Source organism: Trichinella spiralis (genome assembly GCF_000181795.1).
Source record: "Trichinella spiralis strain ISS 195 chromosome Unknown Scfld6, whole genome shotgun sequence".
Classification (NCBI taxonomy): domain Eukaryota; kingdom Metazoa; phylum Nematoda; class Enoplea; order Trichinellida; family Trichinellidae; genus Trichinella; species Trichinella spiralis.
Genome location: NW_003526945.1, coordinates 3,342,539 through 3,366,589, shown reverse-complemented (window position 1 = coordinate 3,366,589; position 24,051 = coordinate 3,342,539). Strand labels below are relative to the sequence as shown.

General features: G+C 34.1%; 6 protein-coding genes across 6 annotated transcripts; 2 read left to right on the top strand and 4 right to left on the bottom strand.

The window, feature by feature from the left end:
- Nucleotides 1-198: 198 nt before the first annotated feature.
- On the bottom strand, nucleotides 199-3,416 carry Tsp_08572 (chloride transporter, chloride channel family). Its single transcript, XM_003373797.1, has 14 exons — nucleotides 3,349-3,416; nucleotides 3,046-3,147; nucleotides 2,835-2,961; nucleotides 2,637-2,789; nucleotides 2,516-2,585; nucleotides 2,201-2,311; nucleotides 2,031-2,128; nucleotides 1,859-1,974; nucleotides 1,650-1,790; nucleotides 1,505-1,595; nucleotides 1,189-1,404; nucleotides 561-590; nucleotides 314-505; nucleotides 199-240 (listed from the first exon to the last, which is right to left on the bottom strand). The coding sequence occupies exons 1-14, from the start codon at nucleotides 3,414-3,416 to the stop codon at nucleotides 199-201; spliced, it is 1,557 nt and encodes a 518-aa protein (XP_003373845.1).
- Nucleotides 3,417-3,514: 98 nt separating this feature from the next.
- Nucleotides 3,515-4,792, bottom strand: Tsp_08571 (chloride channel protein 2). Its single transcript, XM_003373796.1, has 4 exons — nucleotides 4,666-4,792; nucleotides 4,472-4,603; nucleotides 4,072-4,205; nucleotides 3,515-3,631 (listed from the first exon to the last, which is right to left on the bottom strand). Exons 1-4 carry the CDS (start codon nucleotides 4,790-4,792, stop codon nucleotides 3,515-3,517), a joined length of 510 nt encoding a protein of 169 aa, XP_003373844.1.
- A 2,158-nt stretch (nucleotides 4,793-6,950) lies between these two features.
- Tsp_08570 (chloride channel protein 2) lies at nucleotides 6,951-12,138 on the top strand. The gene is made up of 24 exons (XM_003373795.1): nucleotides 6,951-7,007; nucleotides 7,186-7,297; nucleotides 7,362-7,493; nucleotides 7,871-8,002; nucleotides 8,064-8,197; nucleotides 8,267-8,350; nucleotides 8,404-8,485; nucleotides 8,623-8,775; nucleotides 8,810-8,894; nucleotides 9,089-9,190; nucleotides 9,451-9,535; nucleotides 9,613-9,762; nucleotides 9,829-9,898; nucleotides 9,972-10,082; nucleotides 10,142-10,243; nucleotides 10,360-10,373; nucleotides 10,481-10,596; nucleotides 10,705-10,841; nucleotides 10,959-11,152; nucleotides 11,201-11,366; nucleotides 11,437-11,510; nucleotides 11,604-11,795; nucleotides 11,854-11,949; nucleotides 12,058-12,138. The coding sequence occupies exons 1-24, from the start codon at nucleotides 6,951-6,953 to the stop codon at nucleotides 12,136-12,138; spliced, it is 2,661 nt and encodes an 886-aa protein (XP_003373843.1).
- Nucleotides 12,139-12,247: 109 nt separating this feature from the next.
- Nucleotides 12,248-16,239, bottom strand: Tsp_08569 (protein melted). Its single transcript, XM_003373794.1, has 8 exons — nucleotides 16,074-16,239; nucleotides 15,833-15,948; nucleotides 15,182-15,390; nucleotides 13,589-14,597; nucleotides 13,356-13,504; nucleotides 12,918-13,317; nucleotides 12,643-12,795; nucleotides 12,248-12,562 (listed from the first exon to the last, which is right to left on the bottom strand). Exons 1-8 carry the CDS (start codon nucleotides 16,237-16,239, stop codon nucleotides 12,248-12,250), a joined length of 2,517 nt encoding a protein of 838 aa, XP_003373842.1.
- A 2,253-nt stretch (nucleotides 16,240-18,492) lies between these two features.
- Tsp_08568 (secreted esterase/lipase/thioesterase family protein) lies at nucleotides 18,493-18,835 on the top strand. Its single transcript, XM_003373793.1, has 2 exons — nucleotides 18,493-18,542; nucleotides 18,613-18,835. Exons 1-2 carry the CDS (start codon nucleotides 18,493-18,495, stop codon nucleotides 18,833-18,835), a joined length of 273 nt encoding a protein of 90 aa, XP_003373841.1.
- Nucleotides 18,836-21,625: 2,790 nt separating this feature from the next.
- Tsp_08567 (30S ribosomal protein S17) lies at nucleotides 21,626-22,636 on the bottom strand. Its single transcript, XM_003373792.1, has 4 exons — nucleotides 22,501-22,636; nucleotides 22,149-22,232; nucleotides 21,800-21,897; nucleotides 21,626-21,748 (listed from the first exon to the last, which is right to left on the bottom strand). Exons 1-4 carry the CDS (start codon nucleotides 22,634-22,636, stop codon nucleotides 21,626-21,628), a joined length of 441 nt encoding a protein of 146 aa, XP_003373840.1.
- Between the last annotated feature and the right edge of the window lie 1,415 nt (nucleotides 22,637-24,051).

Below are 24,051 nucleotides of genomic sequence, written 5' to 3'. Positions count from 1 at the left end.
CTATTGCTTATACATTCAAAAAAAGCATATTTTCGAAACAAATGCCTACAAATAGATATTTCAATGTTTATAAATATAAATAAATATAATTTGATTGGACTTTAATTTTAGAAGAAAAAGAAATTAGCACAATTTCAATGAATAAAGGTGCTAGTAATTGATTGTCTTTCATTCAACAATCACCAAGAACAGTTGAATTCAACGAACAAAAGTGGGAACATTTTCCAGAGCTTCTCTCAGCTGTAAATGCAATTTTTATTATCAAGATTCTTCGATTCAGTTCAATTCAATGAATATTCTACGTGCTTCTTACCTCTTTCAAAGAGACAACACCTACAAGTCTGCCAAGCTTGGTCACGTACAAAATGTGCAGGCCGAGCAAAGAGAAGAGAGTGTGAATTTTGTGCAGGCTGGTTTTTTCCAGAAGTTGAACAGGGGTTGGGTCGATTTCGATATTGTCATACTTCAATTTGTCATTCCAATGACCAGATATCCATTTTTCAATCTGAAATATCCATTCTACACAATCGGTGCTAACACATGTGCATTGATTGTCTTACCGTATTTGTATCTTCTTGAGAGTGTCGCCTCTTAAAAAAATATTTTTTTCAAAACTTAATTTCAACACGTTCAAATGTGCAAATTTCCACGTTCAGTATATTTAATTTCGTCTTATTTTGTTTGTATGATAGTTTGTTATCTGGGCCGGTGATGTGCTGTTAGCATAGTTGATTTGCCCTAATAGCATAGCATGTAAGTTTAGCTCAACTGATTATTTTTCAGGGGATCCAACTTTGAACATTACATAAAGAAATTATTGAGTAGTAATAGTAATATTAATGGAAAGAAAATCATTTTTCCAATGCTCGCCCAATTAGCTATGAAATCAACTGGCCCAACCTAATGGAATTTATTACGTGGTCACGAACAGTTTATCTTGTTGTGTGCTGACTTGATGATCGGCATCAATTATGCATATTTTTGTGCCCAGACAACGGGAAAACCCTGCAGCAATTGAGATCCTTCGGGCGGTCATCAGAAGCATCAGCAACCAAAATCAATCAATCACGTCTAACTCAAGAGATACGTTGCATCACGAATGCATTAGTGATTAGTTAAAATTGCAACAAAACGGTATGTTATTCGTTGTGTTCATTGCTAAAAGAAATTATATGAGCTTTTTCTTACTTCATGAAGTTTCAAAAGTGGCAGCAAGACCATATTTCGATTTCTTTTCAAAGCAGATTGTATATTTTTGCCTAGAATATAACTGACAGTAGTGACTTGAAAGTAATCTTCAGTGATGACCAACTGACTAGAATCTTCCACGTTTGAATCTCGCAAGGTATTCTTGTCATTTAGCCATTCCAGTGCTTCTTCACCAGGGCGTTCACACACCGATTGCTGAAGTAAAATTTTCTTTATCAAACTACTGTTATTGTAAAGGCTGTTGTTGCTTTTGAGGCAATTCGAATCGTCTGTTGTCGATCGTGAATGATGATACTTTTCTTCGAACAATTCCACATTCGACTGCTTTGGCCATATCAGCTTTACCAGCTCGCTTGTCCGGATGCAGCCAAGTAAAATCATTGATTCTACAGTATTTCAATTGAATAAAATATCGAAAATTCTTTTTTTTTCTAGTAAACTTGCCTTTGCTGTCAACTAGTGGAAAAACGTCTAAATTTGGATACTTTCGCATTAAGAAGACCATTTCTCCAAGAGTTGTGTTCAAAGTCAAATAATGGACAGTGTCAATCATGATATCTTTCGCTGTAACCATGTGAACCCTAGACAGAATACACGAAATGCACAAAGTACAAGTCGCAACAGTGTGACGATGCACATGCTGACATACGCAGATGATGTTGGTGGAATTGGTGGTAAATATGGAAGTTTTTTATTACAAATGATTGTATCGTACAATGAGTTTTCTAATCTACTGCACACAGCGTTTGATACCAAAACAGCTATCTGAAGGAATTTGATAAAAAAAATTCAATTAATCAACGTAGCATATTGTATTTTACAATAGTAGGCAAGAAGTAAGTTGTCTGGCCTGTCATTTCAATGACAACCACAGAAGTGGATATAGCCCGCGTTACTGAACCAGAAAAAGCTGCTGCGCCTGTAATAAAATGGATGGTGGATAAAAAAATTCGAATGAATTGTAAATAATCTATAATATTCAGTTGAATACCAATAACGGCGTAACCACCGGGTGTTATATTTGGAACGTCATTAATTGTTGGAAGTCCATTTGGAAACATCATAGGAATAATTTCACCAAATAGTCTGCCAAATCCTGCGCCTGAAGCGATAATAGCTTATCATTATTATTGGTTAATATGAGCATAAATTGGTTTTGTTCAAAATTATTCAAATTTTCATTCATCATTAGTTTGTAATAATTGCCGTAATTGCTATAAACTAATTTTACATTTAAATTTTTCATATTTTTTTTATATAAGAAGCAGAAGAAACTACAAATGAGTAAGATGAATGCGTGTGTCACCCGTTACAAATATGGGAATAAATGTTCCGGAAGGAACTGCCATTGTAATCGACATTGCTGTCATCCAGAACTGAAATTTATTGAAATTTGATGTCAATTTAATTAATACACAAATGCATACCATATTAATGGTGAACAGTGTTAATGGCAGAAACAAATTGGTTTTCTCCAACGACCAGTATTTGTTCATGTTATCGTTGATAGTACTATTTTTAGGCACATTAGTCCATGAAAAATTTTGAAACAGGTACTCCACAGACTCTTTGGAAGTTAACTAAATAAATAAGTGAGCTTAAAATAAACTCTGCATCATAAATACTATACTCCTCCTGCAAAATATTTTCCATAAAGTGCTGGACAATTCAGCGTAGCTATGAACAGAACCACCAGAGCGGGGTAGATGAATGGGCTTAAAAATAGGCTGAATGAAACTAAGCCGAACTAAACTGAAATTTTAAAAACAAATTTTTCAATAAAATTATTCATTTTATGGTACATTTTTTGCGCATTTTTAATTTTAAAATTTATACCTTCTTTTTGTTATGTTCAGTACCCATTTAGTTTGTTTTATTAATTTAGTCCACAGTTTGAACAAGTGGATGAATGCGGCGCCAAATAAGCCACACATTGCTCTAGAAATTATTATCATTAATTGATAATTTTTCAACAGATGAGAAAAAGCAATATTTTTTTCCTTTACCCAAGTAAACACACCGGAATTAAATAAAGGATATCAAATGGAAATTCAGCGGGGAATGATGTAGGGCAAAATGCTTCGACAGTTGCTTAAGAATAAAATCCAATTCATGATCGAATGCGCACGAATATCTTACCTGCTTCGGCAAAGGCAACGGTCAAAAGCCGAAACACTATTGCGCTGCAAAGACTTGCCAGAAAGCATCTCCAGTAATTTCTCAAAGGAAAAAACACAGACGTCACTTCTATGCTAAATAAGACACCTAGATAAGGTATAATTTTTAATATACGAAAGTTGGTCAGTCACGCAATGCGAAAATGCAAATGAACAACAAATGAACCTCCTACAGGAGCACCGTATGTGCTTGCAACTCCGACGGCGCATGCTGCTGCTAGTATTTCTTTATTCAAATAGCTGTCCTAAAAAATTCGTCAGATTTGTCAATGCCAAGTGTATCGTGCAAGAAGATTGATTTGCTCAACTTCTTGTGCATGCGGCATAAAAATCGTCCACTTTGACAATAATGTTGCCAAATGACTTGCAATATGAACAAACGGTCCCTGAATAACAAGTGGAAAAATTACTTGCGCATTTTCACTTTTATTATAATTTTGTGTGAAATTTCAAATTTGAACTTGGAATTGAAATGAAATTTAAATATTTCTTCAATTCACACTCAAAAACTGTATCGTATTAGTGCTGTACAAGCAGGTGCTGTACATAATTAACTGATAAAATCTTGTAAATTAATCATATTCTCAGCGATGGGATGTTTCTTTTTACACGAAACATTACAAAAGCAAATGGTTTCAAAAAAAATTTAAATTTTCAAATAAATGCAACAAAAAATTCAACGTACTTCTTTTCCCAAAGGAAGGCTACTACTCAGTGCCATGGTTAATCCGATCACTTTAACAATGAACGTACGAAAAGTGAGATATTCTTTCAGAACCACTCCGCGGAGAAGTGTTTTCATTTCTGGGATTCCGGAACCTGAAATTTTTGTCGTTTTCTTTACATGAATACATAATTTGAAGAATTAATAGTTGTATTTGCACAATAAAACTTGCTCAAAAACAAATGCTAATATAAATATATCATACGTAACGTGTTGAATAAAATTCAAGCTCGAATTTGTCATCTGAATTCAATGATGAATGTTCATTGTTGTGAAAATGAAAATTTATCTTATCATTATTATTATTATTTTCAGCAGTGCAATTAGAACAAATATCCGAGTGCAGCACAGCAAAAGCTACCTGCTGCGTCCGGTGCTACGTAGTGACAAAGTCCGGCGGCGAAAAGGATCAAAAATAGCGCAAAGCCGACCCAAGTGCACCATTGGAAAACCACTCCCCATTTGACCGACTGATAGATCAAGAAAAAGTGAACTGAAAAATTTTCAAGGTATGCTACAAATTGACCGTATGCGGGTGTTGACGGTTGGGCTTACAGCTTCGTAGTTTTCGAACGCAGTTGTCGATGCCAAAGCTGAAAGTTCCCATCAGTATTCCAAGAACGGCGAGAAACATCCAATCTGAGGACATGCAGTTGATCAAAATTTCGTAAACATTTTCCATCGATTTCCGGTATACTGTAACAATAACAGTTGAAGCTCAATTGATCAGAGGCAATTGGAGGATTGGAGAGAGGGAGGGGGGGAATAGGAGGAATAGTAGGGTACCTTTTTGTTTTTTGCTTTGATCGTTGTCGGTGCTTAGATTGTCCATTTGCAATGTCGTTGGTTTGTTTCTTGTTCTGGAGATTGGGGTGTTGTCGAGGTCGACGAGCTGGATCAGTATTTTTCAGAAGCTAGCTAATTTTTGCAGCTCAACTGCACTTGTATCTCGTCGGATCTTCCAATTGCAGAGCATTTCCAATGTAAGCGCGCTGTGGCAAGATTTTCAAAGAGAAAACAATTTTAGTCGAGCATAAACTGGAAAATCCGCGCCTTGGTTTAGCAAATTGCAAGAGCGATTGTGCTGCCGTCGGCGGTAATGGAGGCGGTGGCGGTGGCGGCGGCGTTGGTGGTATGAAATGAGCAACCCATTTAGCAGTACACACTGTTCGGACTGGAAGAGAGAATGTTCTCAAGGCACAGATCAATCAAACGACTTGGAATATTTCTCTCACAATTCCAAACTGGAACTATTATTATTGCCAAGTCAAGCAATTGAGAAAATGTTTCATTTTTCACAAGTAGTACTGTAATTGTGATAGCGAACAACAAACAAAATCAACAAGCCGCTTGTTGTTTTCGAAAACAAAAAAACAAAATTCCATTAGGTTCGTGTTTATTTTTTTATTCTATTTGTTAGCTGTGAACAAGAAAAAAAACAAACTTCACAGCAAGCAAACACAGAGAGAAAAAAATAAAGTTGCTCACTTGGTCAAGTAGAGAAGGTTGAAGAAGAATTTTTCGCATAAAGTCAGACAGTCGAATGCTGCTGTTCTATTCTTAATTGCTACTACAGCTTTGACTACGCAGGTTGTTGCTTTTTGCAATCAAGTGCTGTTTGCAAAATTGTTGCACAATTCTGGTTTTTATTCTGAAAAAGTTCCACATTGTATCTTTATTTGAATGGGATATTTCTTTTTCAATTTAATGGAGGAGAAGTGTGGAAAATGAAAGAGCCATTAAAACTCATTTTGCAACCTTTTTCTTTGTTGCTGAACGTTTTGATGAAAAATTATGAATTTCTTTTATGCTTGGAAAATTTTGTTGGTGTTTTTTCCTTTATTATCATTATTTTTACCGATGTACTGTAGTAGCTAATAGCAGAGAGGTGGTGGTAGAATTGAGGAAAAATAATTTCAAATTTGATAAAGTGGGAAAAAACATTTCTTTTTATTATTTTCTTTCATTGAAAAATAATGTCAGGTTATGGATTTTTTTTGAAACGAAAAAAATACATTTAACATTTTGTTGACTTGGTAAAAATGTAAAAGAAGAATTTGAATAGACGACGTTGATAAGAAAACGTCGGTGAACAAACATTTCAACTAGCCAAGCTTGGCAATTGTTTGCTGTATATTATGCTTTTTTCCACTGTACAGTGCTTGTCAGTTGAGAAAAATATTTTCCAATACTCTGCGGTAGGGAAAATTGGCAGCCATTTCTCAAAATCATCCTGACCGTAAATCAACACGACACTTCACTGACAAGCGTTCAGCAACAACTGATCACTTTGCAAATTAATGAAGATCAAGCACCACTGCTACAGTGGCACCATTTTTTGTGTTCACGTTGAACAACACAGTAAATTACTGTCAGTTTTTTTTCTGATTCGATTTTAATGATTTTCTTGTTACACACCCCACGCTTTACAAAAATGAACACTGTTAATTAATATTAGCAAATTTTTTTTGTGTCACATTAACTGGACAATTGTTAAATGATCAATTTCCACATTTCATCATTGGTATTGTTTTAAAGTGGAAATTTGTAATCCAAATATGCTGTTTTACACTGATATGAATATTTTATCAAAATATCAAATATTTGAATATCAAATTTGAATGTTAAAAACGAACAAGAGGTGTTCAACTTATTTTCAAATATTGCTGTTACCAAATCAAAGAATCGATCAACAACCGTTTGATGCTTCAGGGATGTAGTAATTTTTGTCTTGTTGTTGTTGTTGGCTTTTTAAATTATGCATAAAAATGAATGAATGAAGAAATGAATGGGGAAACATTGTATTCATTTCTTATCTAATTTCAGATAGGTGAGAAACAATGAACTACATAATTTGTTTACCATTAGCGTTGCAATTGATCAATAAGAAACCAGTTGTATAGCACCGTTTCAAACAAGTTTCACTTCCAACCACACCTGACAATGCTTATTGCAGCCTGCTAAAATTTAAAGAAACATTATTTTATTACTGAATATTCTGAACCGTTTAATAATAAAAAGTAAGGTGAAAAAAGAAGAAAAATAAAAAGTAGAAGAAATGTGGGGATATTTTAGCTTTTAGCTGTAGCTTTACATACTTTAGCTGAACGAATGATGGATGCTGAATTGTTTCTAATCAACACTGACGATTTTCAATCGAACGAAGCTAAAACTTCAAAACGCAATCGTATATATTTTGTGTTAAGCATTCTTTTTAAATTTTATTCCATTAATTTCGGCTATTTTCACAGCTAGACATTATGGATTATGGAGTGCTGTTATGGAAAAATTGCAAGAAGTTTGGATTCAGCTAATTCTTCTGGGAATTTTTATGGGAACGTTGAGTTTCACAATTGACCTTTGCGCAGAAAAGCTCAGAATGCGTGAGTATATTGGAATTTTCTATTCTCATTTTGATAATTTTACTTGATTATTTTTTTTTCTTTCTTGCTACAATGTAGCGTGAGGTGATTTAATCTAACTTTTGTTTTATTTTGTTGTCATTGATGTCGTTGAAAAAATGATGCACCAGAAATACTAAATTAATATTAAAATAAATAACTTTATCTATTTAATTTAACCAGTAATGTTGTAAAGATTGATTGAGCAGCTTTCACAGTGAACGTGAAGAATATTTAATTATCTTGATAACTTGAATAAAATTAGCATACTTATCATGAAAAAGCATACATGTGCACAAAATGAGCAGTATTACTTGGGATGAATTTATTGAAATTGATTAATTTTGATTCCTATTTAGTGCACATGTGGCTTTATTTACGAGCGGCTGCGTTGCATCCGATAGCTCAGCCAGTCGTTTGGGTCATATACACGTTACTTTTCATCTCTATATCAACCGCTGCATGCCATTACATAAGTCCAGAAGCAGCTGGTTTAATTTTACAATTTTTTATTATGACAAAAAATTTTCAGTTTCTTTTTTTTCAATTTAGGATCAGGGATTCCAGTGATCAAGACCATTTTAGGAGGCTTAAATTTGAAAGAATACTTGTCTTGTCGAGTGTTGATATGCAAGACTGTTGTCTTGATTTTAATACTTGGTAGTGGGTTGCCGCTGGGGAAAGAAGTAGATGAATTTTTGAAATTTCTTATCTGACAATGGTTAAACTGAATTTCATAATTAATATTTGTTTAGGATCCTTTTGTGCATATTGCCGTGATGCTTGCTACACTACTGAACAAAGCGAGCAGAGCAGGCTCGCATCTGAAAAACACTGAAGTAAGACTTGGCCCAAGCGACACCGATTATATTTGGCTTACTTTCATTTGAAGGTTCAAAATCGAATATCGAATGAAATATTAGCTGCCGCTAGCGCCGTTGGTATTGCGTGCACTCTTGGAACACCAATTGGAGGTATGAAAAAATTTTCAAATTGAATTAATTTATTTTGGATTAAAAATTCTAAATTTAATTAAAAATAGCAACTGCTAAATGATTGTTTAATAATAATGTGTATGTTGATGATGAATGTTCAACAGTGAATTGTTTAGGCGTACTGTTCAGCATTGAAATTACGTCAGTCTGCTTTCCACTTCAAGGCTACTGGCGTGGATTTATAGCCAGCGTCACGAGCACCGTAACTTTTCGCTTCTTAGCCTACTTGTTACACGAAAGCAGTAGGCATATGACAATAACTGTATTCAGTTTTTTTTTCTTGTAATTGATTCAATTGAACAGGTACATTGGTTGAACTAAGCCGAACATATTTCCCGAAAGATTATCCATTTGATCCTAAAGAGCTTTTCGCTTTTGCACTGCTTGGGTAATTGTAACTTTTATCACGGATCTTGCTCTTCTTCTGAATACTTTAATTACTTGTTTTCATTAATTACTAATGCTGCTATTTAATTATATATCACTATTTTTACAATTTTTTAATATCTATTTAAGTTTATTTTACAAAAAAGTTATGGAAGTTTTTTTACAAATTACAAATCTTATAAAAATTTATTTAAGGATATTTTGCGGTTTTTTGGCTATTTTATTTATTCAACTACATCGAATGATTATGAAAAAAGTTACAGGGAGCAAGCGAATTCGAAAGCTATTAAATGACAGGTGAGTGAGTCATTGAGCTGGAGTTGATCACACACAATTCAGTTGATCGAAAATCATACTTATTATATTTCAAGGTAATTGTGAGATGTTTTATTCAATTTTTGATCATGAAAGGTCGCATTTTGTTAATGTTAATTGAACTTTTCAAAGACAAAATGTTCACATTCTAATGCAATTTTTTCAATATATATATATTTATATTTATATAACTGAATGCACCGTTTATTGTTCTGATTTTATTAATGTTCAAACATTTGCAGACCTGTCTGTTATTCTGCAATAATTGTCATAATAATTATGTCGCTAATGTGTCCCATGGGATATGGCCATTATTTTGCAGGTGGAGTAAGTTCTTATTCATGAAACACTGATTGATTGATTGATTGATTCAAGTATTGATTCAATTATTTTTTTGAATTTAGCTAATTCCAAGTGAAACAGTTCCTGAACTGTTGAGCAATGTGTCATGGAATTTAAAAAATTACACATCTATCGATAGCAGACTTATCGAGCACTGGTCTATTGATAGAATAAGTGTATTTCTTGTTCTGCCCCTTTATGCTTTGAATTTGGTAATGTGTGTTTTTTTGATTTAAAGTTTGTGTCAGAGTTTTTAATTTCTACCATCATCATTTCAGTTATGGATAATGGCCGTTATTTTAACTTTACCAATACCATGTGGAGTGTACATGCCAGTCTTTGTGATTGGTATCAATAATTTTTTATTAATAAAATTTGATAGAAAAATGTTAGTTCTTTTTTTTTCTTTTGAATATTTCAGGTGCAGCGTTTGGCCGTCTTCTCGGCGAAGCGATGACAGTTGCCTTTCCTGAAGGACTTCGAAATGATGGTGAAGTCAGTCCCATTATTCCTGGTGCATATGCTGTTGTCGGTGAGAAAGATTACAAAATAGTGCAGTAGTTAGTTGTATTCTTTTGCTTTTCTTTGCAGGAGCTGCGGCATTTGTTGGAGCAGTTACACATGCAATTTCAGTTTCTGTGGTTACTTTAGAATTAACAGGCGAAGTTCAATACATGCTACCTATGCTTGTAAGTAGACAACTACCCTAGACGACGGGTTGTTTAATTTAGTTATAAAAAGAAATTTATAAATATTGTTGCTGACGAAATCGGACAACCTGAATAATATTATGGACTGAATTATTTCAGATATGGGGGAAATGGTATATGAATTTTAAAACATATTAAATCGTTTTTCAATTTTCAAAGCTTTGCCAGTAGTACTTGCTCATCATCATTGAAGTAATTATTAACTTTTATTCCATTTTAGCTAACAGTGCTTATTGCGGTTTCAATTTGTGAATCAGTGCAGTCCAGTCTTTATGTTAGTATAATCGAGTTAAGTGGTCTGCCGTGCTTTAAAGTGAAAAAGCGAATTCCTCGACAGTAAGATGAATTTGAATAAATAATGTTCGATGAATTATATTTTAAATAAAAAAAATATATATGATGATGACGAGTGTTTGAAATTAATAGCTTTATGTTTTGTTTAAGCATTCGTAATTTGGAAGTTGGACAAATTATGGTGAAGGACGTTCGATATGTTACACTGGAGGCTACTTATCGAGAAGTTCAAGATTTGCTTATAGAACTCCCAAAAGTATTATGTTTTCCTTTGGTAAAAGATTCGAGTAAGAACAATATTTAATTTGATCATAATAAAGACAACACGTAAAAAATATCCTGCTTGAAAATTGTGAAAAATAATATTTCGTGTAATTTTAATTTGCATCATCGGTTGCATTTAGCGACGATGATTTTGCTCGGTTCTGTTCAAAGAAGTCAATTGGATAAAATGCTGAACGCAAAAGTTGGAGTAGTACCTCGTAAGCAAGAAGCGCTGAGACGTTTGCAAGAATTCAAGAACCGTGCAGAAGAGAAGAAACCTGAAAAACGAAGTCGCTTCACTGTATCTCGAGTGAAATCAAATGAATTGCAGCAGGTTGAAAATGGATTTTTTTTTTCAATTTGTTTAAATGCTGTTGTTCAGGAAAGTTCCGCAAAAGTAACACAGGATCTTATGATAAATGTGGAAAATAATAATAATAATAATACGTCTGACCAACATTCAGAACAGTGGGAATGGAAAAATTTGGAAAATATGAACACAATTGCTGCTGCAAGATCGTTGATGACAACACGATCACTGTTCAACTGTATAATTTATTTGTATTATTAATTCATTATTTTCTTTATATCATTTTTCTTTTTTATATTTGATTCAAGGTTTATCTGGTAAAAGCAATACATTAGCTGAAAAGTTTGTTCAGCAAACTGTGATTGATTTAGTCGGAAAAGAAGTAATTTTCGTTTTTACTTATCAATCAAAACTATTGTTGTTGTTGTTGTTGTTGAGAATTATATGAAATTTAAAATGATCCGTTATTCTTCAGAGACGGCAATGGGAAGCGGAGCAACTTGATTCAAAAGTTCAGATAAACATGGACATATTGGATCCAGCTCCATTTCAGCTGGTTGAAAACACCAATGTGATGCAAGCGAGCATGTTGTTCAATCAACTGGGTATAACAAGCGCGTATGTAACTTCACTGGGAAGCCTCGTGGGTGTGGTCAGTTTGCGAGAGGTAAAATAGCCTGGAAGGAAATTGGAAAAATTGCTATTCTACAGAGTAAGTATTTAAGATTCGCCAAGCTTTGGAGTTGGTTCGGAATTCATTCACATCTCAAACAAGAAATGATGCTGAAGATGAATATTCGAGAAAATCGGATTCCACTAAAGTTAGGTGGAGCTTGAGAAATATTCTTAATTTATGATTATTTATACAAAACACAGAAGTTGCGCTTCTTTAATATATATATATATAATATATAATAATATATAATTAGTTGAATAATAATAATAATAAAAAGTGTGGAACGTTGAAATGCAGTGCACCAGCTAAAATACTCGAAAAACAAATTGCGTAGTTAATGCGCAAACCGGAAATACTGCAAAAAGTGAGTGTGGCGTAAGATTCGTAAGCAAAGTGAAATAATAAATAAAGTAATTTTTGCCAAGCCATTCTTAAATTGTGTGTCAATCTCGATGAGCTTGAGCAACGCCAATCTGCAAACATTGAAACCATTCTTCGGCATTTTTGCCATCTTTAGCTTTCAGCATGTAGGAGCAATTGTCGTCGGTGAAAATTTCAAATGCATTTGGAATACTGCGACGTCTTTTGTTATTTCGTACAGATTTCACGGATCGAATTGATCTCAGCTCAATAGATGGCCAATTTTCAGGTTCATTCGAATTTCCCTGATACGACAGTGATGCGCTGGACAAAGTGAAATATTTGGTTCGCCATCGTTTCAGAAATTTCCAACGTCCTCTTTTTTCTTTCAACTGACCCTGTATAGAGTAAGTTGAACAGTTTTACGTAATTAATTGCAATCAATAAATAATATTAATTGAAATCTTCCAGGACATACTTCAATAACTGGTGCATTTGTTTGAGTCAAAAAATTTTGCACGCGCTCTGGCTGATTGCATGCAAAGCAACACCATTTCTTTTTGGCTTCATTGTAAGCAAATTTATCAAAATAACGAGCATTCTGCAGTTCGTTGGAAAATATTTGCTGATCCTAGAAAAAGTCGACTTGAATGACAATATTTGTACTTATTCTAGTTGTTTTATTTTAAATTGAAATATTACAAACATAATATGTAGAGTTTTCATTTTGAATTTTAAAACAAATGTTCATACTTTAAATGTAGGAAAGGCAGAGGTGACCAATGCTGTAAACGTTTTTGATTTGGACATAGCCGACGACAAACATTCCCAACATGCTTTCAACTTTTTCACCGCTTCTTGTGACTGACTGAGCGTTGTCGACGATTGCACCTTAATCATAAAAAAATGCGTTATTAGTGATGATGGCCATTGAAAATTGACGTTGAAACAAGTAACACTCAGAACATCGTTAATGCACACAACTGTTGTTGGCAATAATAATTCGTATTTACTTGTAGATGCAGGAACATCACGTGAAGCCATAAGCTCGGATGCTTTGTTTTGAAAACGAAGAATGTGCTGCTGTATAAACAATGTATACCCCTTTCTTGGCAGGAAAAATGAACTCGCACACTTTGATTTCGGCCGCGTTCTGAAATAACAACTCCTCTCAATGGGACAGTTACACACATCGTTGCAAACAAAACCGACTGCACACCTTCCACTGTGCAAAGACATGGAACCGGGAATTTGGCTCGCACATCGATGATGTAGTTCTCAATTTTGGGCATATGCTTTTCACAGAATTGACGAATGGCATCATTTTTGAAATTGTTCACCTACAATAATAATCAAATAAATTTCATTTCATGCAATCTACATGATAGATGTGCAAGAGCAAAAGCAGAAAAGTCGAACTGAACTGGTTCATTGGGAGCGTGTTCATTTTGGTTAGCAATGATTGTTTGAAAAATGCTTGTCGACTGAGTGCACGCGTCGACCATTTCCTGTCCAAAATGAGTTAAATTTTTTGGAATCTCAACATTAGCCGGGATACTTTGACGCTCTGACACCGCCGGACTGTACCGATTGAACGGTATTGCAGAGTGGACATTGTGACAATATTTGGTGCCCATGGAAGAGACTAAAGGAAGGGCAGCGGTTTTGGAACTGAAAAATCCTTCGCGCTTGTTCGAAGCGCTGCTTGAACAGAACAACAGACGACTGGTCATTTTACTGATGCGCAATTTCCGAGACATGGGTACCGACTGGGCGCCCGTATATTTCAGCTTGCAAGAACGCCAGTCGTATTTCCCTTGCACTTCGGTACGTTTTTTGCTCCGATTCACTTCGAGCAGTGGTTCGGTGATGTCGTGCAATCGTTTCGCCTTGTCTGTCAATCTGTCCGGATGATGCAAGTTTGAATTATCTCGATTTTCAAAATCAAAATCATCCACATGTGTCGGTGTTGGCAGTTCTTGTCGAATCCTTTCCAGCTGTTGCACACGGGTCATTTGACTTTGTGAAATTTCTGTCGACGAATATAATCCACATCTCCCAGAACTGTAGCGATTCGGTGAAGAAACTCTTAAAATAAAGAAAAAAAACAGCAATTTGTCATACGAAAATACAGTTGAAGATGAATGAATTTTGTCATTTTGTCTCTTTGCAAAAAATTTTATATCCATATCTAACTTTGACATCCCAGTTGGTGGCGGAGGTAACAACGATGGCAGTTCATTTGCATTGACGAAGATTCGTGATGAATTTCTCACGGGTAAACCGGGAGTGGCATTTTGATTTAACCGTTCATTTCCACACGCACTTTGGAACTCTTTAACTGGTTGTGAGATTTCTGTTTTAGGTGGGCAGGGCTTTTCAATTGTCGTCGTCTCGATGGCATTCCAGCTGGTACCCGCAGCACTTGCTGAGCTAAACTTGCAAAGTTGGTTAGCTGCTTACTTTGAAATGGCGGAAAGGAAAAAGCAACGCGAAAGATTCCAGCAAAATCGAAAGGTAAGCAACAAAAAAAACAGCAAAAATTACACCTTTCATTTCTTATTATAAATACGGTATAATTTTAATTTTGAATTATCACAGTATAATACAATTAAGAGTAATTTTACAGTAACTGTTGTTGATATCAACTCTGCAAATATCATCTGTACAATGTCTGGTGAATAATGAAATTGTATTATTATTGTACGGGCAGTTTTATTATTTACGCAAAACTATGAGGATTATTTTAATGCTGTCACAAGACTTTCACTAAATTAGCTATTCAATATTTCAAATGGAATTAGTACATCTCTGACTGTAAATAATTCACCACACTAGTAATCTTTGTAATCTGTTTGTAATGATATTTTTTTGGTGAAATATGTGAAAATATTGAATTTTTCTCCAGAAGAACAAATGAACAAAAAACAATTAGGTAAAAGCATCCGTGAAAACAAACCAAATCCTATACTCAATCCTAGGCTTAAGAGAATTTTTCAAACAAAAAGAAAACTTACCAGCAATTCGCTCTAATTCGATGAGTCAGTGCTCTGACGTTGGGTGCTTTGTCTTTGGTCAACTGCGTCAGTTCTTGAACATAGGGGCGAACTGTTGCTGGATACGATGCTGAATAAGTGTCCAATTCGTTGAGCACTGGTTGCAGAAAATTTGCCTCAACTTTGTAGCACAAAACGATCAAATAATTGGCAATATCTTGAGCAAAGAGCTGAAATAATTTCATTGAACAGTTTGAAAGAAAATAATTTCGACGGAGCAATATTTTCCAAAACCAAAAATACAAAAACAAAGAAGAAGATTACTTTGTGTGCAATGCCAATTTTGGCAATAACTTTAGCCAAAACTGGCATCTGGGATGATGGGATAAATTCACCGGCTTTGCTCAAAGCGTTCACATGATCACCCAAGTGTTCGGTCATGTTTTGTTCAATTAAATTTGCATAAATTCCCAAAACGGCAAAGCAAGTGGAAAATTCCGACAGGCAACTTTTGAATTTTGAAAAATGCGGCACCAATATCTGTTCAAATGGAATTGCCATTCAATTTGTCGAATTGAAAATGATCATTTTAAGAGAAAGTGGGGAAAAAAAGTAATATTATACTTCTGGCTTGGTTGATGCAATTGAAGCGCACAATTGTAGTAGAGTTACTTTTTCCGCTTGTTCACATTTATCAAAAAGTTCCATCAGGCCATTCAAATTTGCATGAAATGGTTCTTTGTTCACTTGGTATATTTGATTCAGTATACGAATTAAATAGAAATTTCCTGAATTGAAAAAAAAAGGGGGAGAGGAAAACATTATCCACAGATGAAAGGAATTTTCATATTTTGCACGATGTATGTATGACGTGAAAAGTTGTACCCTGAGGTGGAATTGAATTGCAATTTACCTCGTTTAACGCTTCGAATGATTGATGAAGCGTATCTTCCAACAGTGTGTTCGTTGTGAATAGCTGCCAAAGATAAATAGCTGCTGGTGCTGCGTATCAGATCGTCGCAGTCTTTGCTCAAAATTTGAACGGCAACTGGAATTGTGAGCATCATTACCGATTTCATCGAGTAATGCTGGAAAAAATTTATTCAAAATGATAAATTTATTGAATAAAACATCTGGCTCATATGTACCAGGAAAAGGCAGCTGAGTAGGTCGGCGGCAATTTTCGCATGAGGAGCGTCGCCGCCGGTTTTCTTTGACTTTGTGAAACTGAATCCCAACAAATATTGCAGCAAATCGACCAGATGTGGCGCGTACGTTTCAATGGAATTTGTTTCTCTGAAATTGAATTCAATCTCCAGTCACAAAATGATGACGAATCTATCCAGATATGAGAATGTATAATTTTTAAGACAGGAAGGGTGGTTACACATTGAACTTTATTATAATATGATTAACTTTAAAGATAATTTTTTTAATGTATTTTTTTTATAAAATTCAATTTTCGTTCAAATGAATTGTATTTTACAAAGAGAAAAAACACATTGGACAAATATGCTCAGTCAGTTGAGTAAATAGGGAAAATTTCAAAGATCACTCACTTAAAACACTATATCTATATCAGTTAACGGTACAGCTTAAAATGACAAATACAATGACGAAAAACGGTTAATTCATCGTCTATTAAATGGTGGTTATTTATTCTAAAAAAAGGAAGAAATTTTTCAAGTTCATATATATATATATATATATATATATGTATATTCAAATTGATTGTTAATTTGTTTGTTGAATAATTTTAGTGTGATAATAATTTTGTGCTTTCCTTTTTATATTGGTGTATTTGAATAATAATAATAATAAGTTCTTTGTCGCTTGACATGCTATATACACTATTTATTATTTGCTTTCTTTATCTTTGACCGAGTTTTTCTGTGCCAGGCAAACTCAGACTTTTGGCAACCATTTTGAAGCTTTTAAAAGCCATCTGCTGTTTACTCGCAAGCTGTCACTAAATAATAAAACTTTACTACTATTACTATTATTATTACTATTACTGGGAATGAATACTTTCTTTCTTTTTTATTCTTTTTAACAAATAATCAATAGCCGTAAGCGTAATAGAAGCTAACGCAGACAAAGGCATTTGTAACATAATGTTTCATTATTTTTGAAAGAAGTTGAAATTTTATTTTAAAAATTGTTGCTGTTGTTTCATTTTATTGCTTTCAATCTACAATTTTTCAATTATTTTTTATTACTTCAATATTGATATTGCAAAATAAAATATTCCCAAGTTAAATATTTCATAATTTCAAACTGATTGTAATTATACATGATAAACAAGTAGTGTAAATTTTTATCAGTTGTTGAAGAAAAAAGTGAATAATTTCATTTTTACATGTTAATTTCAAAATGAATTTGATTTATAATTAATAATTATTAATAATTTTCCTGTTCAGAGGGCAAAGAAAAATTGTGTCACAATTCTGGATTTGGAATTATATTTCTACAATAATGTGCATATATCCTGAATGAATATCATCACAAGCACAGTGGTGACATGTTTCAAAAATGGTATTGTTTGCTAAAAACTTTAGAACAGTGATTGACACCGATAGACGACGTCGACGTCAAATTCTAAAACACCGTCGTGATGTGAAATGCATTAATACGACCCTGACAGAATTTCTCAGATAACATTACCCCATATATATATATATATATATATATAATTTTTTTTGTTTGGTTGCCTGCTTACTCATTGCCAAAGCACAATTAAATGCTTTGATAATTAGCACATTGTATTTATTGAAAGTGAATAGAAAAAGAAGAAGAAAAAGAAGAAAAGCAGAGATTTTTTTGTGTTTAATTTCCCATTTGATTTGATGATGATGAAAGATGAAATCTGTTTATCATTTTCACTTTCTTTTTTTTTCTTTGATGAACAATCAAATCAGAAAACAAATACTTTCATTCTTTCTCATTCCCTTTGAACAAGAATTTAGAATAATTTCTTGTTCAAGTTTGTGTGTGTCTATGTGCTTTGAAAAAAAAGCTTGATGAGAAATAATTTTCCTCTAGGCAATCTATATATATATAATATGCAGAAAGAAGATTTATCAGCGCTCATTTTCTTTAGCCTGGTAATAATATCAAATTTGATAAATGTCCCCTCTGGAAGAGAAAGACTAGAAAATGAATAAAAGTGACAACTCGTTGTAAAAGATGGTGATGACGTGGTGAAATGGCCATGTTTGATGAAGAAAACTATTAAATTGAATAAAGAACACGAAACTGCTGGCAAAAATAAGAGGAAAATTATCAGAAAATAATAGTGATAATTTTTATTTTGATACCTGATTGCAGATGTGATGCGTGCAATGGTGATTTCGACCACACTTTGTTCACTATCATCGGCTAGGTATGTAGGATTGGCGATGAGCTGTTTCAATTTTGGCAAAGCACCGGGCAAAACGGTAACAATATCCCAGTCGGCAATGGCGAACAGGTCGCCCGCTTTGGACAAGTTGCCCTCTTCAAGCACGTCCAACAACAGCTGTTGTTGTTGGTGCAGCATGGCCGCCGACCCGGGCGGTGGCCAAGTCTCTGACTCTGCAGCTCAGACTGACTCCAGTAAAAGTTGAAAAGGTTCCACTCGACTGGCCAATCCGACCGACGGTCGCCTGGCCTAGTGGGCAGACGTGGTCTGGCTGATGGTTGGACAGAAGAGCGGCGTCAAGTGAACAGCTTTGCAAACGTCGACGTCGTCGCTCTTCTTCGCACTGTCGCTTTTCATTAATATGCTTGCATCTTATTCGGCACGTCAGGCAACGCTGTTGTCGTTTTCACTTTACTGCCGTTTGACACGAGCAACTTGCTAATAATTATTCACCGCCGGCCGTTCTTATCAACAGCACAAACCGATGCTGCTGCTTCGCTGCTGCTGCTGCTGCTGCTGTTGCTGCTGCTGCTATTGCTGTTGCTGTTGCTGTTGCTGCTGCTGCTGCTGCTGCTGCTATTGCTTGACAAAACACGGTTAAGCAAAACGACGGCGGCTGCGAAGCAAGGCCGCGCCTGAAAAACAGATTATACAAACAAGTTTTACAAAATGTTAAAAATAGTCCCACAAACTACGCGCAAAGGCGGAATAGGTCGTTTGGTTGGTTTAGGGGAGAAAAAGAGAAACAGACAGAGAGAGAGAGAGATTGGGGGAAGAGGGGGAGGGTGGGGAGAGAGAAGGGGTAGGGGGTAGCAGGCAGTTGGTTGAATTCACGACGAGAAGAATAGTGTAGAGAAAAAAAAATAATTTTTCCCAACCAAACTGCACACGCCCACAATAACATCACCTTCTTCAAGCAACAGACGAAACAACTGAAGCGTCTACGATGAAGCAAAACAACAACAACAACAACAAAACAAGCAAACAATGAATTATACTGCTCTGGAGAAGCGGTGCAACAACACTGAACTGAACTGAACTGAGCTGAACTGAACTGAACGAACGAACGAACGAACGAAACAAAACTGCACGAAACAACACACAGCAGGCATTATTTATAATATCACAACGGTTGTGATTAATTGTTTCCAGACAAGCTTTCTTTGCCGTTCAATTGAAATGCGCGCAACATGACTTTGGACAGATGGACAAATGGATGGATGGATAGATGGATGGATGGATGGATGACGATCATGACGACATGGCAACTTTATTTCCCGTACCGGTTGGCAGAAACCAAACGCCTGCATTACGACCAACTTAACCATTAAATTCTCCAAAGAAAAAAACTAACAATTTCAAACAACATAAATTCAAAAATTACTTCAAAAGTTTTAAAACTTCTTCAACAAAAAAACAACACGCAAAAAAATAGTATAGAAAAATAGAGAATCTGCTGTTTGAAACATGACAAGCACTAGCAACGTTTTAATGGAATAGAGAGGGGGAGGGTAAAAAAAATAAACTTACTACTTATTACAACCTGCGAGCGATTTTCAACTCAAATGAGAAAGAAGAAGAAGAAGAAGAAGAAGAAAAAGAAGAAGAAGAAGAAGAAGAAGAAGAGATCAATATCAGCAATTTCAACGAAATTTAAACTCAAACGCTTTACGGGCAAATTATAAATAAGCTGAAAAAATTAAATCGCTTCAACAGTGTAATGCGCTATGAAACAAACAGAATAATAAACAATTCAATCCAAAGAAAGGTTAGCAGTGCTTTTTCACCTTCTGTCGCTTACATTCATTTACCTGAAACAGCATCAAACGTCTGTGTTCAGAAATCTGTCCTTTTTGGCTTTTCAATTTAATAAAGTCAAGCAACAATAAATTATGATGAAAGAGATTTACAATTAAAAAAATTATTACACTTTTGCTTCACTTATTCAATAGCAGTACATGTTGCTAGTAAAATTAATACTTGATTGTTTTTAAAGCATACTGTAACACTTGTACAACATTTCGGTACGAACAATTTCAACCACTGTCTGTCTGTCGGGTGTTGTTTGATCAGTTTCCAAATGACAGCAAATGGCATTGTGGGCATAGTTTCCGAGAAGTTCAAATGTTAAACGATAAATAAAAAGTTGATAACAGACAGGCACTGTATCACATTGATGAGTGGTTCTGTGGGCGGTAGATCATTTCTCTCCATGCGCACGTTAGCTACTCAACTTCCAAACAAAGCAGAGCTTGTGTCTTTCGACCGCTTTTAATAATGAAGCATAGAAAGATTTGCGACTCAGCTCCAATTTCAATCACTTTCTCTACCAACGCTACACGCAGCACACAACAAGATGCATGTGCTTCAGATGAAATCAGCAACAAAGTAAAAAATGAACAGTATTTGAAACAAATAAAAAATAATTTCGCAGTCATGATAGCGCTGAATATTGCAATGCTTGAAATGGGACACTAGCGTTGACGACAAGCTACTCTGCAATCTCAGAGCACATCGACAGATCGAGAAGCAGCAGTCCTAAAAAAGATCATCAAAAATGAATCCAGTGCAATACTACTAGCTCATTGCCTGTTGCTCGTGAAGTAAATTCTGTTTTGTCCTCTTTTTTAAAATTCTTTATTATTTATAAATTTTACGAATTATTGTTAAAGTTTTTTCCATCGGTACAACTTATACCTCTTTCTATAGAACGATCGCTGTTTTATAATATTGAGATTCATATTTTTATCCGTTAATCTATGTTTTATAAAATTGTCGCAATTTGAATAATATTTTTACTTTATCAATTATAGATTATTTAATGGAACATTTTCAAAAATAGTTATTTACAAGAGTAAAATAAATTATAAAGTAAAAGCGCATTGCAAATGCACCTCAAAACAGAAAACATTAAATATATTAGCGGGAAATATTTTTCAGTTTTTGAAATTTCAATATTTTGTTACTGGAACATTAGTGATAATAAAAGTAAATCAGAAATCATTGGATAATAAGTGATGATGAACGATAGACGATAAGTTGATAATAAGGGTGAAATCACGGCGTTATGCCAACTGCAGCTTTCGCCTCCGTTTCATCCTGGGTCGCATTTTGCAAGGAATTCGTTTAATTCTTCTTCCATCATGAAGTGAATGGAAATAACGATTTATGTTCTTCAATTTTTTCACCTAAATGTTTATATTATTATACTTTTTCTTTATTTAAATTTGTTTTCTTACGTATTTTCTGTACTTCTTCGGAATATTGAAACGGAAAATAAGAATTAATGCGCTGTAAAGCACACATCCCAATAGGACCATAATAGTACTTGCTCTTGCTAAAATGTTAATTATTGTACATGAGTGATAATAATTTCAAAAATGTGCACTTTTGGGTTGAACATTATTTTACGAAAATACTGCACTAATAATCAGACAATAGTCATTTATAGAAAAGTGTTAATTTTTCACGGAAATTATGGAAAAGCTATCAAAATTTATTTGAATGCAGAAAATTGTAATATAGGAGTTTAGCATTTTGGAATTAATACTGAAAAGAAGTTTATAAAAAAAGAGACTAAATGCTTACCTATTTTGTCGCTCCAGTTTTCTTTGAACAGTTCATCATACTCATTCGGTTTTTCACGAAATTCCCCCCTATATCTGCCATTACCTATTATAACAATAAATTATGAAATGTAGTGAGAAATGAAATTGAAAGTTTGAAGGCATTCAAATTTATGTATTAATTAGTGAAATGGAATTTTGTATATAGAAAGTTCGAATTTACATCATACAGTTTGCAAACATTAAAACAAAACTGGGAGAACAGTAAATAAATGACTTTAAAGTAAATAAATAAATGAAATAAATAAATTAGATTTTTATGATTTTATATAATTCTGAATGGTGACAAATGATAAATAAAAATGCGTTTATACTTATTCTAATTAGATTCTGCATTTCTTTGATGGCCTGATCATCATACATCTGTGCAATGGTTTTGGTTACATAGCACAAAACGTGTAGCGCCAAAATAAGCTTAGAATAATTGCACATTCCCATTATGCTCTTCATTTTCTAAAAGCACCAGTTGATTATTGAAGAGAAGCAGAATACAACTTTGATGAAATAATGTTAACGCGGAAATTAGATTATTAATATTAATTAGGCTTTAGATTTAGTGATCGGTATTTGTAAATGAATAAAGTAGAAATTTGAAAGTGATCATTAGCAGTGAAAGGATGAGTTGAAAAATGAAAAAAATGGAAAATTATTCTCCTTACCTTCTTCTACCTTGCAACGTCCTTGTCGCTAAAAGGGTCTCACAATAAACTTGAATATTTTTTCTCTTCATGTCTTTGCTTTATTTTAAAGTTAATATTTTAAAGTGTTCATTTCACGTTTAAATTTAAACTAAAACACGTTCTCTTTAAAGGTTTTTGACAAATCCGTTTACAATGCTCATTTTCTTAATATTTATCATTTATTTTGAAAGAGTTTTTCAATTTTTGAATATTATTATTGCAAATTTCATTTCTAATTGTTACAACATATTGATTTCCATATTATTTGCATATTTTATAATATGTGAAATCAGACCACTGATTCCAACCACTGAACGTTTGCTTAAGGATTTCCTTCTTTAAGCATGCTTTATTCATGTCCTTTAAATACAGCTGTTTGTAGCATTCATCAGTGATTTAAAAAGCGACGAATTTAAAGTATTTTGAAATAATGATTCGGAAAGCTGGTTTACTTTTAATTAATCTATTCATTGAAATTTTCATTCATATTTGTAAATAAGAAAAAGAATTAAATTTAATATTGGAAGACAATTTTGTGACTTCCATGACAGTGCATACATATTCTCTATTTATAGTTAAGTAACCGTATGGATGTCAAATGGAAAGAATATGAAACGCATTCAAAATGAACTTCCACACACAATTTAAAATAGAATGGTATGAAATCAATGGCATTTCTATTTTAGGATTCGGAATGGTAGAAGGTATTTACTCATCCTAAGGGAAACTACAACCGCTACCTACCACGCGCTGTCCATTTGCAGTTTCAACAAATTCACAACACACTTGACATTGATGTTCATTATTATATGATTTTCTATATTCTTGAAATGTACATGCAACCTTTCATGCTTCAGATAATTTTTTTTCGCAGTCACTATGCGCTAATTATTGTATAAGTTTTCCACTGACTTGTCTCATTTAATCGACCAGTAGAAAATTTTTCAAGATGTAGCTGTCAATGCACATTAATACGTGAGTGTCTATTGCATGTCGACTGTACATTTGATATCCTCGAAAAAAATCATATCATATGAATTCTGTGCTGTTGCTGATCTTAAATATTCATAGGTCATGTCATTGATACCAAGCATGTTCATATTTTGAATGTGTATACCCCCAATCCGCTCCTACTGAAGATGCGCGTAGGCGACTGAATCGTTAAATGTCTCTATTATATTCCAA